This window comes from Homalodisca vitripennis, chromosome 1 (assembly GCF_021130785.1).
Source record: "Homalodisca vitripennis isolate AUS2020 chromosome 1, UT_GWSS_2.1, whole genome shotgun sequence".
Lineage (NCBI taxonomy): Eukaryota > Metazoa > Arthropoda > Insecta > Hemiptera > Cicadellidae > Homalodisca > Homalodisca vitripennis.
The window spans coordinates 79,769,787-79,791,273 of NC_060207.1; the positions used below are offsets into that span (position 1 = coordinate 79,769,787).

Here is a 21,487-nt window from a genome sequence, read left to right on the forward strand (position 1 = left end):
TAACTTGACTTATAAAGAGTTATTATTACTACTTAGCAGCATAACTTGCCATGACCAGAAGGTAAGAAACACAACTGGTTATGTCCGATAGTTGGTAAAAAAACTTGCTATTTCCTAACTATTTTATGGTTTAAAGTCCTTTTATTCAAAATTGTAGATATGAAATGGGTTTTATTAGATATTGCATTCATACTTTAACATATTATTAATTTGCATAAAAGTTGTGATGCAAAACAAAAATATCCAAAAAAGATTTTGTGGATGAATGAAAATTGAATCATAATGGACATGCGAATTTTTATTTTAGCCCCCCTCATTTTGGCCTGGCCGTACAACAGAATAACATTACAGGCAATATTACAACTTATCGTACTCAAGATTGCCTTGCCCATTTATTCTCCGAGTTAAAATATATAATTTTATATGAATACGAAATTTGGGAATCTATAAATTCTGTTAATGAAAATTCGTATGATCAACTAACAGTGCTGATTTGAAACCGAAAGCAACCCAGTTTCTCATTTAATTTTGATAGAAAATTTTCCGTGAAAACACAGTACAAAATTTGTGGAGATTTGCTTTAATAGCAGGCAATAATATCTTTATGTTGTTGCATTTAGATAAAAAATTTTAATTAAATAATGTTGTTTATTCATAATATTGAAAGCAATTTTGCTGTTTTAGAATTAGTAAGTATTTTTTTGGTATGAAAATGGTAGTTTAAAATGGTAATATACTTATATTTTTTGACATTGTACAGTTTTATAACAATAAAAGTGAGTTCTTGGTCAAACCATATATATATATATATATATATATATATATATATATATATATATATATATATATATATATATATATATATATATATATATATATAGTTCTGTGACTGGCCGTAGAGGAAATCTTACGTATTCAACAAATGTTTAGCGCCACTAACACCAAACAAAAAAAGTTACGAGACGTCTGTTTCTGTTTGTCAATGGTGTTTGTGATGTGTATTGTTTTGATAAGAATATTACATAGTTAGTTGTTGAGAAATTTGCTATTTTAAAACAACGGAGCTAACAATACTTATTGTCCTATATCATTGAATTATCATCTCTTAATCGTGAGAATATAAAGAACAGGTAAGATGTGTATTGCAGGTTGGTATTGATCCGACAGGTGTGAACTTTGGTCATGTCAAATGAATAACATTTTGGGCGTGTTTTGATACATTTTGATTTTTAAATAACATTAGATTTTTTCACAGTTTTGGTGGGTAAATAAAGATTTTGATGTACTTTATTTACAGATAGAGTGGCATGATGACTGATGATAGTGGGAGTAGTATAACCAGATGTGCTGAGCAAAGGTTACAGCTTCTCCAGGAAATGAGATGTCAAAACTTTGATATGATAAGATTTGCATCCTACAGAACTGCTTCTAAGTTACGATTTATTCAGAAGAAATTTCATTGTAAGTATGAGTTAAGAGTTAGAATATATATTTAGTGTTCACATTGTTTATACCTAAACCGACAAGATCGGCAAAGAATCACAGGACTCATATCATATCATATCTGGACTCTTAATATGTGGAGAAGGATGGAAGGTATTCCATATGCTCCTAGAGTAAAGAGAATTGTAAGAAATAGGAGGTTTAAATTTTAATGCCATTATAGCTTTAATGCATTAGGCCTATTGTGGAGCAACTAACTGGGCCTGTAAGCTACTCGGAAAATTTGCTTACTAAAACATAAACATATTGAAAAAGAAGATACTAATTTCATTTATAATACACATAGCTAAACTACTTCCAAGTTGTTTTTAGTGCAGCTATAATAGTATTAGATTTTTGTACTCACATATAACATAATGCATTATGAAGAAGATCTAGTTTATTTTTTTTTGGAAATTGTAAGTAATTATTGGGTCAATGCAATTGTTTTATAATTTAGTATGATGATCAGGCAGTCATTAGAACTAGTACTTAAGCAGTTTGCAAATTAAATGTCAGAAAACCATAGTTGTCACGCCAAACAATTTGAAGGTTCAGGATTCACAAGTCATTACTGGCATTTAGGAAACAGAAACATCGGTCCAAATACATGACTGGTGTATCTATCATACATTATTTTTATTTCCTTATTCTTTTTATTTATATAAGTTTTTTCTTTCTTTTCTTCTGTTGTATTTGTTATTTTCAGTTTTATTTAATTTTAACTATGTTATTGTTTCTTGTTTAAACAAGTTGGCCCCTGGGTAGGCCACTTTTCTGACATTAGATCATGGACTGAGTGCTCATGTGATCTGAGCTCAAATTTAAGTACTATCTCGAGTATGTTTTTCTCTTTTTGCCAGAAGTGCAGGATGGCGCCAAGTGCGCCACTGAAGTCCGTACTCTTGGCCTGAGGCATTTCGGATAGGTACTATTCCGACATAATTTTAGCTAAATTTAGACTTTCCTCTCTTCATTATCTATTGTACTACTTTCCTATACATTTATTTTTTATTTTAAGTTAACATTTTGACAATTAGTATGAAGTCGCTAGAGTACACAATTACCAAAATTTCGTTTAAATAGTAAAGAAACATAAAAGATTTAATTAAAAAAAACATATTTAATCATCTTTCAGGGCTATTTCATTAGTTTTCTAAAGTTAACTATAAATTTTATCTAGATAAAGTCACTATTAAATAAAATATTACTCTACTGTACAATTTGAAAATTTATTCACCAATGTTTTAAGTTAATTATTAAAAGTTAATTACAATCAGTATCGGTTGATTCAATCAATGAGTGTAATGGAGCAATAAAATTTTTGTAAATACCAATATAAGAAGAACAGGTTTGCCTTTCAACCCAAAGATTTTAATTCTGCTTATGTTTACATTCCATTTATTAGTTAAATACAATTGATTTGTGCTTGATTAACCTTCCGTATCGTATAAAGTTTCTGACACCTAAAGTATAGATTTAGCACAAATAATAATATTACATGAAAGAAATAAAACCCAAAAAGTTATAATACATGATGTACTTACCTCAAAAGACAAATCTTTCCATCTTGTCCTAAATTAAATCTACAAAAAATTCTTAAGCATAAAACTATTTATTTCACTAAATACTACAGTCTAACTAAAACTACAAATCACAAATTTGTTATAATTTTTATTGAAAACATATCTTTATAATACTTTGAAATAAAATTTTGAAACTGCGTAACAGCTGCCTGATTATCAATGCCTTCTATATTTGAACCAAATAAATAACAAAGGAGAGATAGCTATATTATTATGTATATACATTCTTAATCTACATTTTCTCTTGATCAAACTAGTACTAAATATGATCAATTTGACTAAAAAAATTAATATTAAAAAATAAAATACAAGAATTTTAGTTATTTGGACGTTAATATTTCTCAACAACAAGCACGCCTGACTAACAGGACTAATATTTCTCTGCACTTCTCTAAATGTCTGGTTATCCAGACATTACTACCGAAATATCTGATTGAAAGAATGTGATTGTATTTATTTTAATGAATTAATTTGCTAGTTAAATTTTAGTTTGTCTGAAGCATATACAATTAAGTATACACTGTTTTTGTTTATTGTAAACCCTTGTAGTAAAAGTTAAATATTTGTAAACTCAGTAATATGAAGTGATAACTTATAAAAAAATATAAACAACTAATTCTTAATAATATTTAATATTCATTCACTCATGTCTCTGTATGTTGTTTAGCTCTTTTTTAATTATTTCTTATTCCAAAACATTATTTTTATAATATTTAGAAAAAAAAAACAGCTCTAAGATGGCAGTAGCAAAACAAAAAGATTAACCCTGCACCTGGCAGTTGAAATTCCTATAATAATGGCAGGCTCTATTTTGCTAGTGGTACATACCTATGTAGAATATAAGTAAAGTACACACTATCATATATTTTATTTTTCAGTACGAAACAAGGAACATTTATTTGCAGTTTGATTAGTTTTTTATTTTAATTTAAGTATTTGTTTTTAATTATAAGTGAAAAAATGAAAAGTGAAACAAACATTTCCAAAAGTAAGGTTTTATAAAAATATAAATAATTGTTTTTATTACTTTTCAAAATATACAAAATGTTTTAAAAAGATTTTTTATGCAAAACATAAAAAAACCCCAAAATTTGTATATTGTTTTTGGTAAATAGTAAAATGTTATGTTTTTACTAAAAATTACTTATTCACATCTAACATTTTTAGATATTTTCTGTATGTTTATTATATTTTGAGACCTTTTTTATGTTATAGAGCATAACATATCTGAAAATAAAAATATATTTGTTTATGCTTTTATATCTAAAAATGTTTGTCATAAATCGTAAGAAGCGTTTTGTCAAGAAATAAAAGTTGTAAAAAACACGTATATCATCAGAAATTGCTTAAAATAAGGTAAATTTATTATAATAAAAACTTATTGTTTAATAATAATTGTTTAAGTTCACCTGACTTTTTACTAGGTCACTCATAGTGTTATATAAATACAAAATTATGAAATAAACGGTATTTTTAATCTAGGCGTGGATCTACAAACCTGTGAATGTTACTAAATTTTTGTACAATAAATGAATCACAAATAAACCATTGATCACGGTATAGTTTATAGGTCCAAGCTTTGAATTCATAGATAAAAGTTTAGAATACACAATGAGTAATGCTGGTGCATCCATATGGCGGCTGTAGTTCTCTCAAAATTATAGTTTAATGATAAAATAAACACTTAAAATTAACTTATTCCTTGAAGATATCTATAACACTTAATGACAAATTTCACAAGGAAAAGTTTGATGTCGTTTGATACTAATACAATTCTAGTAATATTACGAGAAGCAACAAAATATTAGTGAGTAGTGAAACTAGTCGTCTAACATTACAGAAATGTTACAAACAATGTTTGCATCGAAGGTCTTTCTTTGCAACATATATTAACAGATGTTTGAAGTAGATGATCTTGTTTAGAAATACATTCTGAACACAGTGATGTAGCCAAACTCATTTATAAACAAAGTTTCCTGCGGCAGAAGTATAGGGAAAAAGTTCTGTTTTTTTACACTCCCTCGAAGTGTGTGAACAGACACAGCAAATCAACAATTGTATTGCAACTTTATAATTTTGGTGCATACTTATTACGCATTATTATTCAATAAACTATATATCAAATTAATCAGTGAAACATCACAATTAATTTGGTATAATATTGGTCCTACTTAACCCTTTGAACCCGAGACCAAAATACTGATGGTGAGAAAAACGTACCAAAACCATTTGACCTAAGAACTACAGAGAATCCCCGGAGCAGAAACAGCTGTATTGCATACTGTTCGTAAAAAATTAATACTTTTGCTATATTTTATGGTATTGACTTGTATTACACAACAAAATGTCCAGAATGAAATTGTATACACAGAAAAATTTTAGTCTGAAGTATAAAAAATTGTTTAACAACATTAAAATAACTTTAAAGTATATGTATATAGATTTTTAGGTAAAAAAATAGATTTTAAGATTTTTTAATTCGAAAATAAGAAAAATTTTTACCATGGGCACCCACATTTTATTTTTCTAAATTTAGTTTTATGTATGTACAAAAACAATTATATTGATATATCTAAAGATAAAGATTTTGCAACCGCGATCTCACTGAGGCCGGTTGATCATTGTCCGGAGTAGGCCTAGCGGCAGCGTTACCGCGAGAAGTAGATAGCTGACTAAATGGCATTTTATTCGTCATCTGAGTCCGAGATAGTTGGCCTATAGGTAGGATCAACGTCAGTATCATCACTGAAAATTGATGAGACGTCAGACCAATCGTCATCTGATAGGTCAACATCCAGTTGTCTGTCCAATTCACTCGGGTGATTTACAATGTTGTCACTCATTGTTCACAGAACTGATTATTACTGTAAGATTAAAACTACAGAAAAAGTGACTAAAAACAGTCATCAATTACAACATTTAACTCAATTCACACGCACAAAGACAATATACGTAACATTAGACCGCTTTGTAAACAAATACAGCTGTGGAGTAGAAATGGCGTGTTGGCAACAGCTACGTAGCAACAAAGAGTAATATATTTTTTTAGCATAGATGTTATTTTAAATACACTATATTACTAACAAAAAAAATAGTATTTACTAAAATACTTATAAATATGTATTAATACTCATAAAATAAGTATTTTACGATTTTAAATAAATATGTATTAAACGCATATACCATGGCGACGATATTACGTCGCCTGGGGATTCTCGCATATTTTCTCGGCGACGATATATTGTCGCCTGGGGTTCAAAGGGTTAAGGTTTATTTTTTATAGCAAAAGTTTTATTAAATAGATGAGACTGCAAACTACAATGAACACACAATTATATTCAAAGATGATGCCGTACCAGTGTAGTGTAATAGTCATATTAGCTAAAGATCAAGTTGTTGTCAGAAGAGATCATGTAAACAAATGGAGGTGGACAAATAGTCAAATTAAAGCCAGTAGATCACTGCAGTTGAAGTATCTTATAGAAGAACATAACCGTTAACCATTTTTCATCTAGGGTAACAAGCTGTGGAATTCTAAATGTATCCAAGTAGTACAGCATTATATTCAAAACCATGCTCTATTCCTATGTTTATGAGTTTGAATTTTGTGGATACAGGCAATTTGAACCATGTTGATTGGTGAGGTCTCCAGACTATTCTACTGTTCCAAAATAGAGTGTATCATAACTGTATAAATAAACTTCATAGCTGTATATTCCAAGTTGACATCATAAAGTTCTGATTATAATACCTAAGATTCTGGAAATCCTGTTATTTAGCCATTATATACCAAGTGAAAAATATAAAATTATTATAGTAATCACAGTTTAATAATTGGTATAGATCAATAGATACATTGAAAATAGATTGTGTTTAATGAAATTGAAAAAAAAAATAAAATAGAAACAATATTGCCCAGCTCAATTGCTTTAAGTTAAATTTTGTTTAAATATTACAATTTTAGAAATGAAATCTAGAAATGGAACATCAGCATTTAAAAGCATTTATAGCTCTTACACCTTTAGCTTTTTGTTGTATATTGTGAGGAAGCCAACACAAAAAATGTGTTCTGACTCCTAAAATTTTTTACAAGATTGACTGCACTGCTTCAGATTCCAAACCTACTGAAGCTTCATTTGTAGTAGTGCAGTTTTTGTCCTCTCTAATCATAGCGTGGACATGACCTATCTTTCTCAGTAATGGCAGAATGATCATCCTTGTATCAAAAAAAGTGTTCTGATAATCTAAAACTAGTTGTCCCCTTCAGAAGCTTGAGTATAAACTCGGTTTGTACACATTCATTACTTTAAATCTTAATTGCATAGGTTAATTTAAATGAATAAATTTTAATTTTATAATGTCTTGAAGCCAAATTATCCTATCCTGCATATAAATTCCACTACTTAGCCTTTAACATTTTTGGAAGTAAAATTGTTAAAGTTTAAATAGATGCAAGAATATTCCTAAAAATGTTGCTGCATTTTATATAACCTATACTAATTTGCTACCTATACAAATGTAAGGAATATTACAATTTTTTGTCAGATACTTGACACATGTATTAAGTTGTATGAACATGTGTGAGAGAAACAACTAAATACAAAATTATTGAATCACAAAAAGTGAGGAATCTGTGGTGGCATGTTCGCCCAACAGGGTTTGAGTCCTGGCGAAGCAAATAAATAATAACGTCTTTATTTGCAGCGATTTTCAACATTACATTGTTGTTTTTTTCAAAATAACTGAAGTCATACATTTTTAAATCAAGGCACATACAAATCTATATCATCATCCGAGAAATATAAAATTAAAACTAATCTAACCTAACTTAAACTAATTTAATACATTACACAGCTATTTAGAGGTGAAACACTCCTCCTCCAAAGCCAGTCTCAGATTGTCCTTAAACGAGGAATATCCATAAGCCTTTAGACTGTGAGGGACACTGTTGTATATCTGGGGGCCAAAGTATTGAAAGCCATTCCTCCCCATCTCCACCTGACCCTGGGCACCTCCAGCATGGCGTCCTGCCGAGTGTGACAGTCCCCTAATCTCAGCCCGGGTCTGTAGCATCCCCCTGAGGTAAGAGGGTTTTCCCGTCAGCAACACCTTGTGAACAAGGCAAGCCACCTGAGTTTGAAAATGTCTACTTTATCGGGAGGATCCTTGCTGTACGGCGATACTGGCTAACGTGATCAAATTTTCTCAGGCCGTACACAAATCTTTACAGCAGAGTTCTGTAACCTATCAATCAGGACCGCACCCTCAAGGGTCAATCTTCCCCCAAATACAGGAAGAGCATAAACAATAACTGGGAAAACCACAGCTTTGACAATCTTCATTTCACTTCCTCCTGGAGCAACCCCTTAAACCTAAACAACACTCTTAACCTATTCATTACACCACGATTGATATTTTGAACATGGTTCAAGAAGGTTAACTGCTTGTCAAAAGTAACGCCAAGGATTTTTACTGTGTCTGAAACCTGCAAAGGAACACCTCCCCAAGGAAACTCCCAAGGGTCCATAACCAAGAAAGACTGCATTTGAAGAGGGGTAAAAATTAACAATGAACACTTTCTTGGATTCAACTGAAGCCCGTGAATCGTCAGCCCAGAGCCTGACCCTCGACAAATCAGCATTAATCTGCTGCATTGCCAAGGAAGACTGTAATGGAGGATATGACAACACAAGCTAGAGTGTCATCAGCGTAGGAGTAAAGGGAACAGAATGATAACTCAAGATTAGATCCGCAGTATACAATAGAAACATAATAGGACCTAAGCAGCTACCCTGAGGAACCCCTGACTCCTTGAGAGCAATCCCTGAAAGACGATCATTCACCCTGGTTACCTGGGTTCTGTCCGATCAGATAAGAGCGAAAACCACATTGTTGAAACCTGATCAAAACCGTAATGCTAGCTTAGCCAAAAACATATCAAAATTCATTGAATCGATTGCAGGTGAGAAATCAAGAGCAGCTAAACTACTACATAAATTCTTATCCCTGGCGGAAAACAGTTGGCTTGTCAAACTTAGTAGAGCAGATGTCGTACTGAAATCCTTCCTGAAACCAGACTGACTATCGGGGCAAAACACCGCTACTGCACTCCAGGAAGGAAACCAACTGAATTTGTCACAATTCTTTCCAATACCTTAGACAGAACTGGCAAAAAATGGAAATGGGCCTAAGCTCGGACACACTAGTAGGATTAACTATTTTTTGGGAAGAGGGGATGACCAGGCTTTTTTTCCATCCAGAGGGGAATCGGCCAGAGGAGAAATGAAATGAAAAATTTGTTTATTTAAACAGGCAAAAGTTAGGGCCTCATGGCCCTTTCTTACACTTAACCTGTCAGAGAGAGAGATTAATGATATGGTGATAGCCCCGATACAGAAAGGGACTAACTGCTCTGACCATGATGATTGAAATTCCGTCAATGCCAAAAGCCGCTGTGGAGATACTGTTGATAATGTTTTTTAACCTCACTCTCACTCACCTGCCGAAACTGAAATTTATCTTGAACCTTTTCGCAAGTAGCGTGCTTATAAAAACCGAGCCTTTCCGGGTTCACACTGTTATCGCCACCCAAGCCAGCAAAGTAGCGGTTAATTTCATCCGGGGAAATATTAACCGATATAGAACCGCCAGCAGTGCCCACCTTTAGATCTCCTGCGCGCAAGGTTGCCCAGAAAGATTTTGAGTCACTGCACTTTAACTTTGCCGCAAAATAATCTTTTTTCGCCTTTCTAACGGCGTAATTAAGTTTATTGCGTGCGCTAGAGTATGCCGCTTTCGCACGTGCATCATTACGACAAAGTAAATCTTTTTTTAATTGGTTTTTTGTGCATGTCAAAAGCATTATTTCTGAATTTCGCCAGGGCGCCTTCCTTTTGTGTCACACGCTTTTTTTTTTTACCAATGGAGCACATGCATCAAATACATGCAATAATTCCCGCGGTTAACATATCCACAGCATCGTCAACATCACCTGAAGTTCAATCCCATGCCATTTCAATGGAGGAAAAGCTCTGAGGAAAACATTTGCAGATCCACTTTTTGACAGTTCTCTGTAGGAAATGAACTTTTCCTTCATCCTTTCCTTAGTCTTTGCAAGGGCAGTCACAGAAAACCAACTTGTGGTCAGTGATAACGCTTGCCTCGACCATCCAAGATCTTAGACGTGTCAACCACACCAACAGTCATGTTGCTCAGGGAATTCCTAACGATGATATGATCAATCAAGGCTGCGGTATTGTCTGTTTCGCGGAGGTTGGCTCATTGACGATCTGAGCAAGGTTCATCGATGCCAAGAGATTCCTGAAAATATTTGAACTCCGGCTTATTGTTCCCCAAGAAGATCAACATTAAAGTCGCCCATCAAAATCACCTCATCAACTTGAGAGAGCATGTCAAATGAAGAGGGCGTTGGAACAGAGAAGCAAAGCATGAGTAAGGGGATATTCGGAGGCTTGTAGACAACACAGACACACAAGCGTAATCCCTGAACTTTTCCCAACACGCATATGTATTCCAGCCGGCCATCAATATGATCAAGATAGATCCGCTTCATATCGAATCTTTTCCCTGAAAGTAGACGGCGACACCGGCCGCCATTTGAAGGCAAGCCAGGGCCGCACGTCCTATCAAAACGCCAAAATGAATAGCCCTTCAAACTGTAACAATTCCGAAGACATATCAGGAGTAAGCCAGGTTTCTGAGATACCCAGGAAATCAAAAGTTAAAATCCTCAACCACAGAGCAGAGCTCAACCGAACCCCGTGTTAATTGAACGAATGTTCACATGGGCTAATCTGCAGAGAGATGGCGGCCTATGACGGCGTTTCCCGACAAGGTGGGAGATAAAGGTGGTTTGTACAGAGCTGGCCACTGAAGGCAAAACATTCAAAGAGGGATGACCGTCCAAGGCTGCGGTCTCCGAAGAAGTAGGCGCTAGAGAAGAGATACAGAGCTTATAAATACCTTATACTTATTGTAAATCATTTTTTAATACAATGATACACAAAAACTCGCATATTCATAAATATATATTTCTAGTTCAGTAGTATTGCATCATCATTTTAGACTTCAGAGTATAGAAGAACGAGGTATGAATATCAAATATAAAAGGATGAGTAAAAACATAAGTCTGATACAGAAATGGGTAATTATTCTTTTACTAAATCATACATTTTACAATAAAAACCAGAGATGTTAATTTACCATATTTTTGGATGATAGTTATAAATTGGCCTTTCTCAAGGCTTACAGTGATGTTTAACTTAAAGTTTTCTAGTACACAAACTTTGTTTAGGCACCTTGTCAACAATAAAAATAAACTGGCCAATATGTTACGGCAAAGTACTTTAGTATTTAAATATATGTACATTGAATTGTTGCAGAGTATTCAAAAACTTAATTTATTAATTTTTTATGAGCAAACTAACCTTTATATTTAAATTTTTAAGTTAACATATATTTTACACACTGATGAACATACAGCAATTACTAATTTTGTTAAGTATAGAACTTAGAAATTCTTATTTTAGACAAGCCTCCTCATTTTTCCTATATATTAATATCATACATAATTACTCAAAAGGAATTTAAAAAAACCTTAATAAACTAATTTTATAACAATTTTGTTGCATAAATGGGCCAGATTTTAAGTAGATTCATTACTAATATAATTTTCTGGTGAATATATATATATATATATGAGGAGAAAAATGGGGAGGCTTGTCGAAGAATTTCTAAGTTTTTAAACAATTATCTTTTACCGCGCAATGTGTAACTAGAATAAGATTTTAATGTTTACACCATTAAAAATAAAAACACTGAATAATAGTTTACAAATGTATATAAACTAATCATCACTGGCTTGTGTTATACGCTGAAAATACCAAACTGTAAATAACTTAAAACATGCTTTTAAAACGCTTTGACTCTCTAGCGCCAATGACTAATATCGTAACTTATTACTGTAAGCTGTGGGAGTTAACATGTTAAATATTATTTGGTTGAAGGTACTTCTTAAATTGTTTATAAATTCATTAATCAAATCCTTGCAACTTATTTACCAACCCTAGGGAGATTTACTTTTAGCTGGTTTATATCTTCCAGTTAAACCTACACACCTATAGCAAAACTAATGTAGCAAAAATAAATCTGGACAACCCTATGGATGTCTAGGAGCGGAACATCGCTAACCTTAAATATCTGTCACTCCAGAAGCACCACAAAGGTCCTTTTACTACTTAGTGCAATGAGAGGTTTCTCAGCTTCTCATCCCAGAGGAAATAAAAACAACTTATTTACCATTTAATATTTTCATTTAAATCATAACAAAGTGTCATTATCATGTGAGGAGTGAATTACTGGTAGTTTTATAATTTTAATCCTTCATGTATGAAGAATGTGGCAATGGATGTTACATAGGATTGTCATTGCTCATTGAAGCATTAAAAATTAAAAAAATCTTATTTATATACACAATTGAATTTATGCACCCTACTTAACCCCATTTGTCAAACATAATCTTGTGCCATAGCTCACTTTTAAACTTCTGATGAAATATTATTATCTATAAAGCAATTTAATTTTTTCTTTTACCTAATTTAATTTGTTTTCAGTGCATTCAGTTGATATTTGGAACGTTATTGAAGCATTTCGAGAGAATGGTTTAAACACACTGGAACCCCAGACTGAAGTAAACGTTTCTCGACTTGAAATGCTTGTGTCAAGTCTCTACCATAATCTTAACAAGAGGCTGCCCTTGGCCCAACAAGTCCATGTAGAGTCACTCTCGAGCTTGCTCCTCAACTGGCTTTTGTCTGCTTATGCCATGTAAGTGTATTGAAAGTTTTCATTCAATCCAAACTAGTTCAAGTAATGAAGATAAGCAATATAGTAAGAGCCATCTTAACCACTCTTGGTTCTACTGCCCATTGCCTTAACCATCACCGTTCCAGGAAGTGAGTAATCTTTAGCTACACTTAGTGCAATAACAATGAACAAGTCACTACAAGTCATCTCTTGTGCAATTGTAAATAACTATGTACAATATTATTTGCTACATATATAAATTATATGTGTTGCAAACATTATGAATGTTTATTTGATTGCAGTGTGTTGTGTTTTCTACATTTAATTCACACAATGAGCAAAGTAAAATCTAAATGAGTTGTAATGACTATGAAACATACTTTAATGGTTATAAATAGTATTATTCTCATTATTTTTGTAGTCTAGGGAACTTGGATGATGATTTTAGTTTTAACAGACTTTTCCTATTGTTTTACCAAAACTTTAGTCCCATATATAACCGATTAAGAAGTTGCCTGCTGTAGTCATAGACATTTGCACACATACATACAATCTTTAACTTATTCTGGTTATTTTATCATGCTTAAAAGATGTTTAATCTTTTATTGCAATAGTGTAAAATCTTGTTCTTAATCTGTTCTTCAATAACCTGAGTTGCTGAGCATTCTGGATAGCTCAGGTAAAATATGTTTCCATTTTGACAATTGAAATATAAAATTTTGATTTGTTACAGTGAAACTTTGGGTAGGATTCGTGTGTTCTCTATCAAAGTTGCACTGGCAACCATGTGTGCGGGCAAATTAATGGACAAACTACGCTGTAAGTATTGCGTTTGTATATGAAATACTGTAAGCGTTATAGGTTATAAAAAAACATTTCTTATAATCTCACTCTCTTTATTGTGACTTACAATAAAAATGTGCAAGAAACTAGTTAGGCATACAACAATATGGAGGCATATCCAAAATTTAAAGAAAATTGTTACTGCTTTTTCTGTACATTTTTGCCACAGTGAACATAATCATCCTGTTTTATTTAAGTAATAAAAAATATAATATTCAGTGTGGGATTTCCTTATACAAGTAACAATTTTAAACTTTAATATTGTGATTTGAAACAATACACAGTATTTAAAATTAAAACGATGCTATAACGTGCTACTGTAAACTGCAGCATTAACTGTGATAAATCAGGCAATTGCTTGCTGTGGAATGTGGATCTGTATCAGCTCTTAGGGCAGTCTGTGGTGTCCTAAATGTTCTCTCATCAGTATTTTCATGATGGCTAGTTACTTGAAATTGTATAAAATTTTGTTCATAAAGTTCTTTCAGCTGTATATTTAAATCATGCGTAATAAACTAAATTCTAAATTCAATTGTTTCAGATATTTTCTCTCAGCTGTGTGATGGAAACGGTCACATGGTGGCTTGGAAGTTCTCTGAGTATCTGAGAGAAGTGCTTTGTCTCCCTGCAGCTGTGTATGAGTCTCCTTCCTTCAGTTACAATGATAATCTGGCAACAGACATTTTCTCAGGGGTTGGTGTTCTACCTGTTAATTTTTATATTGTGAAAAGCTCAGTTACCATTAAACTACTGATTAGATTTTTTTGTATTACAGAGAAATTCTTTAAAACTTACACAGCAGATTGTTTTATAACAAACAACATACACAGTACTGTATGTGTAGCAGCTCGCATGATGACACTGGTAGTCTATGTCAGTCTGTCTCTAATGTTCTATAAATCCGGCGTGGAGGACCCTGTTGCAGCATGGTTGTTACGCCTCGAGTATTGGAATAAATTATTGTCTATAAATAAAACACTTTGAAACTATTTTATATGAAAATGACACTAACTACTAGTACAACGATGATAAGTAGATAGTATTGTATACAGATAGCTGATTCTATCTGTCCTTAATTATATGTAATGTAGAGAGCTGTTGTTGTCTACCCTAGCAAGTTTCAAACTGAACGGATTCGAGGAGAGTAGCATCTTACTTTTGAGAAATTATAAAATTAGAAATCCGCACCATCAAAAAACATATTTTTTTAATTCTGGCAGTTGTTAGGTCATTTCTTATACTTATGCTGTGATCAGATTGAACATAGCTGAGAGCGGAATAATAGAGTTGTTCATGTTTTCAGAATGGGAAAGTGACAGTAAATGACTTCATGGACACGATGATGTCAGACCCTGGCCCACACTGTCTTGTCTGGTTCCCTTTGTTACATCGGCTGACCAGTGTTGAGAATGGTCAGTATAATCATTGCACTCTCTGGAAAGGATCAGTGAGTCATGTGTTACCTTAGTAATCTTTCCCTGTTAATAGATCAATAAATTAGGTTTCATTGATTATCTTTAAAATAAAGATATAATATGTAAGATGGTTAGCATAGGCCTATATGTATTAGTTGGATAAAATTTATAGTCAGTTGACAAACTTGGACAAAGAGAGCTGATATCAGTTATATGAGAGGTCATTTTTTAAGTAAGAACTATTTTGTAATGGATCAAGGGAACCTTTATGTATGAACTTGAATTGTATCACAGACTAAATTATGAACATTTATTCACTTCTCTCCTTAGTCACAATAAACATTTAAACATTTTTCAAGTCGTGGCACCAGCTTTTGTATCCCATCATGAAAGAACTCTGCTACCTATTCATTAAACCAGTTAGTAAATGTTTCTTTCAACATGTCATCATTTTTCAAGCGCTTCCCAAGACATTTTTTAAGGTTTGGAAAACCTTTTGTTGTGAAGCAATACAACACTGCTACAGAGCAGACCTCGCTTGCGGTTTGAATAGTGTGCCTAAGCTTCAATAAAGTTTCACAGTATCTATCTGCAGTTATTGTCATTCCTTGTGGAAGAAAATCTATTAAAAGTATGCCTTTTTGGTCCCAAAGGACAAAGAATGTGCCATGCACTTTGCAGTATGTTTTTCTGTTAACATTTTTGGCACATATTTCACACACTTTTTGTAACAAAGTGTATCATAAATAATATTATAAACTACAGACCATGAAATTTGTGAAAATTCCTCTTGAAATTCGTCAATAGTGAAGCCCCTGTTTTGGCGAATTTCCTCATCATTATGTTTCAACTCTTCGTTCATGACAGTAAGCGTCCAGGTCGTTCTTCATCATGAATATTTATCCTTCCTTCATTAAAAAGCCTACACCATTTAGGTGTAATTTTACAGCGTCTTGAATCAGAACTTGATTAATTCCATATAACGTATTTTATGGGATATGATCCGTGAAACTGTAAATGAAGTTCTATGAGTTAAGAGTGTTGATGTTGTCGAATTGTTTACAATCGCGTGGTTACTATAGTGTGCGTGAACAGTGATGTGTTAGCGAGCCCCACCTGATGCCAGCTATTTTAAGGTTACCTCCAGAGTCTTGAAAATAAAAATCTGAATATATTTCTTACATGTTTGTAGTCTAGATATAAAATAACTACCCTAAGACTAAAGTACACAGCAAACAATCTACACAAGCATAGAATTAAACTACGTCTGTAGTTGTACGACTGTTTCTTGTGGCCAGAGGTGTTTTGTTCCAATAACACTACTTATAAAATTGCTCTTCACTAAACAAACAGATGAACACTAATTTTTTATGTATTTAAAGGCTCAATTGTATTTTTAACTTGATGTCAATGTGTCCAGTGGTTCACCCGACAGTGTGCGATGCATGTCAGCGAGAGAACTTCACTGGATTCCGATACCGATGTCAGAAGTGCCACAGTTTTCAGATGTGCCAGGATTGTTTCTGGAGAGGTCGAGTATCCTCATCGCATACCATTGAGCATGAGGTCAAGGAGTATACTTCTTACGTAAGTTACAAAATTTTATCCCATAATAACATGTCAGCAATCCCCAGAGGGTTCTTTTCTGGCTAGTTTTTACCTTCCAGTTGAACCCATATTGGATACAGCATAAATCGATATGTCGCTTAAATCTGGGCAACCTATGCATGTCCAGGAGCGGCACATCAATAACCGATAATGTTGAGATTCTGGGCGCAAGGTTAATTCAATACTGTGGAAGATGACTGTTGGAGTTGGTAGGGTTCGTTCCCTAAGAGTCAAAGGTTCTTGCCAGCCTAGACATAAGGGTGTGCCATATCCTGTCTGCTTTGACTGGGGAGGCTGGTTCAGAGCTGGCTTTCCCTTCTTCCAAAGGGACATGACTGAGATAATGTCCACAATACTTTCTCATAAATCTCAACAGGAGGTGAACCCTACCTCAACCTTATTGATTCTGAATATCTGTCACTCCAGAAGCACCTCAAAGGTTCTTTTAGTGCAGTGAGAGGTTTAGTGCCCTAAAACTTTTCTTCATGAATCTTGACAGGAGGCAGCCCCTACCCCCAAACTTACCCATCTAGAATATCTTGTCACTCCAAAAGCAACTCAAAGGTCCTTACAGGACTAGGTACAATTTTCTAAGCTTGTTGTTCTAAGAGAACATAAAAACATGTCAATAATATCCCAGGAGGGTGCACTTCTGGCTGTCTTAAACTTTCCAGCTGAATCTACACTGGATTCAGCAAAAACCAGTGTGCCACTTACATCTGGGTAACCCCATGGTTGTCCAGAAGCGAGCACATCACTAAACACAAATGTCAAAATATTAGGATAAAAGGGTGGATTGAAAAATCTAGTCTACTGCTGAGGATGACTATCAGAGTGGGTGGAGCTCTCTTAGTCTTAAAGGCTCTTGTTAGTCTGAACATGCATGAGTAGGCTACCTTTCCCTGCCCGCTTTGATTGGAAGAGGCTGGAACATAACTTGCCTCCCCTTCCTCCAAGGTGACATGACAGATGTAAAGACAGCTATTCCTACTCACGGGATCTCGACAGGAGGCAATCCCTACTATCAACTTTACCTAAAAATTCTATAGCTTCAGAAGTAAGTGCAAAGGTCCTTTTAGGAGTAAGTGGAATGAGGAGTTTCCATAACTTCTTATCTGAAATAATGCCAGTCAATATTTTCAACTTTTAATTCAAATTCTCAAGTAATAAGTATATATTTTTCTTACAAAATAATGTTAATAATTCTAAAATAATTCAGAGTCTTAAATGAAAACAAATTATTGGTTTTTTTTGTGTTTATATATTTGTATTATTTCATTTTGTACCATTTCACTATCATATTAAAAGTTGAAATATTTACTTCCTTGATTTGTAGCTAATCTGCTGTTATCTTCTGTTTTTACAGAAATCTCCGAGTAAACAAATAGGCCATTCACTAAGAAAATCATTTAGATGTGTTCCTGAGAAAGGGAAAGCATCCATTCCACGTTTCCCTGATGAGCCAGAAAAAACCATCAACCTTTCCCATATTGTGTAAGTTATTGGACTTATTTCTCTTTGGTAAATAAAGGAAAATATGTTTATGAATATCACAAAGAATATATAAATAACTTTTGCCAGTTACTTTTTAATAGAGCAATTGGAATTTGTAACAGTGGAGAGATAAAGAGATGACGACCACAATCGGGTCACCATTTCAGGAATCTAAATTAAAGACAAAAACCTTCCAATTCTAAAATAAGGTGTCATGGATGTCCTGGATGTCCACTTATGCTGATAAAAAAAACGAGAGACCACTGTAAAGACTCCCAACAAGAGTGTGCAACCAAGCAGTCCATGGCCTACTCCATGTAACAATATATTTGGTGAAATGTAAAATTGTCATCAGATAGTATAGTTGAAGTATTTTCTGAGTATGAGTACAAGCTTCTTGAGGTAATGTAATGAATATTTTAATAATAATTTTATGTTTTTGAATTATCACAATAGCATAGTGAAGTTGTCCGAGATTAAAAATAAATGGATTTTTGATGTATTGTGTTCAACCATGGTATTAGTATAAGTCAAATCAGTATAACCGAGTTATATGTTATAACTTTTATTCATTAGCACAAACAAAGACTGAAGATGGAGGAACTGGTAAGGTTGATATAAACCTAACAAGCATGAGATCAGGGGTCCTTCTTATCAGAAGGAAAAACTGAGTCAGCAACATGTATTGTAGGTGATACTAGCCCTAAAGGGAAAACTAAACTGGATGATCATGGTTTTTCGACCAAGGTTCTTTACCATTGAAGTATGTGAACACTTAGTTGAACAACTGGTTCACTACAATGGCTTGAGCTTTGATCATTTATATTTAAAAGATGTAATGAGGTTTCTATTTTTCTCCCTTTCCTGTTTTTCTTTTTTGGATTTCAGCAATGGTCCGATAACAAATTAGTTCTTAGTTTACATCCAATGAATTTTGCACCTCACGAGGTTTATATAGTCACATATAAAAAGTATAATATGTAAAAGTATAAGACAGAAGACTTTTTTTACCTTAAATATTTCTCAAGAAAATCATATTAAATTCTCAGGGTAAAATTATAGGATCTGTGTTGATGGCATTGCTCTTAACCCTCTCCCGCTCGCAAGGCATGAATCGGCACGGCCACTACATAGCCACTGCAGCTTAAATGGCACAGATCGGCACGCACTGCTTTATCCACTAGAGCCAATAAGTGCTGCTCTCGAGTAGCAATATTTTGTACTACTACGGGTTGTTTGCTATCAGGAGGCCATTTACTTTACTTTTACAGTAGATTTATTCCATTATTTTGCTATTTATATTAGTTGTGGGGAAACAATGGCGGGTTGTAGTCGTACACTTCGTGACAGTGAAATCGATCTCGTTATTAGTAGTGATTTCGACGATTCACGTGAATGTAGTGATGTACCAGAGCTTTGTGAAGTGGTTGGTGGCATTGAGGATGTAGTTCGGAGTGATTACAGTGGCAGTGGCAGTGACGGCGAGCCAGACAATGACCTTCACCAAGTAACTGCACAACAAACAACCCCGCGCCACCGGCGCCCAGCTGTCCGTGTGCCCCCTCCCTGGTCTCGTACAATCAACTTCATTGAACCAATATATAGTAAAATAATTAATATATATATAATTATAGTTAATTACAATGACAGAACGTGTATAAGTTGAGGCACCGCGTATTTTGACCGAACGCGACCGGCAGAGCGAATTAATTGATTTTAGAAGCACCGTGAGCGCCTGGAAACAATACGAGCGGGAGAGGGTTAACACATTGAATGCGGAGCCCGAGTATAGGTCGGGCTAGCACGCACGCTGTTGTATACAGAGTCCGACCTATACTCGGGCTCCGGTACTTAATTCAATACGTTTAGGTTTTCGGTAAAAAATCGGGTTTAGTTGTTTCAGACTATTACCTATGTTATATTGTTTATATTTATAGGCCTTTTTATGACAAGTAACAGTTGTGCAGCTATAAAAATAGTATTTTTAACTATTGCACAACTGCTTACTTACGTAACTGGCTGACGACACAGTGATGGAAGCATTGTTATTTATAAACAAAGTTCCACTGTTACTGAATAAAGTGATAAATTTTGGTTTCTTAGTGATACAAGTTTTATTTTTCTTGATCATTGTGTAAAATGAGTAATCATTTAGACAAAATAACGGTGTGCATGATATACGTGATATGATGTCAGATTCTGAGCATGATTTGGAGGAGGATAATCGTATTTTAATGAAAATAAAAGATCATCTGCGATTCAGTTTAAAAGAATCTTGGGTCAAATTTATGATTCTGGATCGTAGGGTGAGTTTCTCAACGACAATGATCCTGATCCAGATTTTGAGGTTAGGCCTAATTATCAAGATGTGAATGATGCTGAGTATGATTATGATAGGCCTTCCATTAGTACTAATATGAATACTATCTTTATTTTATGTTAATTTTTTATCAAAAACACATTTATAAAACATTAGGTGGTTAAAAAAAAACGTTTATACAACATTAGGTGGTTTATACAAAGTTACAATTTTTCAAATTTTATTTTTTTCCATAATTTTGTTTACTTTATAATTTTGTTCAAATATTTATTTTATCATAAAAAGGCACATTTTCTAAAACTGTGTGTTCTCTTTAATTTGATATATAATATGTTAGGTTAAAACAATGTCTTCATAATTTAAAAAAAATTTGTTAAATCACAAATAACGGCTAATTCGATGTTATAAGCTTAGGGTTCAATGTGTTAAATATGTTTCTTTAATTTAAAAAATCTTGTGTTCCAAAATCCCTAAAACAAAGATTTGCCTATGTACATATCACTGTATATTTCAATTTTAAAATATGAAAGTGTATTTTGATTGATTAATAAGCTGTGTTTGGAATTTGTATTAATCACGTTAGCTAGTCTGAACTCTGAAATGAAATGATTCAATAGAAAGGAAATTTGTAAAAGAAATTAAATATTTATGTATTATTCTGATATAAAATATATAAGGAATATGATTTCATAATAAAGTATGTTTAATTTTTCAGGCCTCCATCCCCATTGCCATCGCATAACGGGTTTCCTGATGCTTATGGGACATCACCATATGATGTAGGCTCATTGGACAGTAGATCTAATGCTAGAAGGTGGGATCAATTTTCTAGAAAATACTTCTTTATTAACCCTCAAAGTGCTACTATCGCACTGTGCGATATGTTCGTACCACTTCAAAGTGCTACTATCGCA

General features: G+C 33.5%; 1 protein-coding gene across 4 annotated transcripts in view; it reads left to right on the top strand.

Annotated features, from left to right (window-relative positions):
* Positions 1-962: 962 nt before the first annotated feature.
* Positions 963-21,487, top strand: part of LOC124365389 (dystrobrevin beta-like) — a 65,309-nt gene continuing 44,784 nt past the window's right edge. For 3 of the 4 annotated variants that reach the window (XM_046821368.1, XM_046821374.1, XM_046821382.1), the window contains exons 1-9: positions 963-1,130; positions 1,298-1,461; positions 12,701-12,914; positions 13,627-13,712; positions 14,278-14,429; positions 15,040-15,148; positions 16,572-16,738; positions 18,126-18,253; positions 21,289-21,387. In XM_046821368.1, coding sequence (XP_046677324.1) covers positions 1,308-1,461; positions 12,701-12,914; positions 13,627-13,712; positions 14,278-14,429; positions 15,040-15,148; positions 16,572-16,738; positions 18,126-18,253; positions 21,289-21,387 — 1,109 coding nt within the window. In that variant the 5' untranslated portion in view covers positions 963-1,130; positions 1,298-1,307. The remainder of the gene's footprint in view (positions 1,131-1,297; positions 1,462-12,700; positions 12,915-13,626; positions 13,713-14,277; positions 14,430-15,039; positions 15,149-16,571; positions 16,739-18,125; positions 18,254-21,288; positions 21,388-21,487) is intronic. The other variant, XM_046821376.1, reaches the window with a different exon arrangement.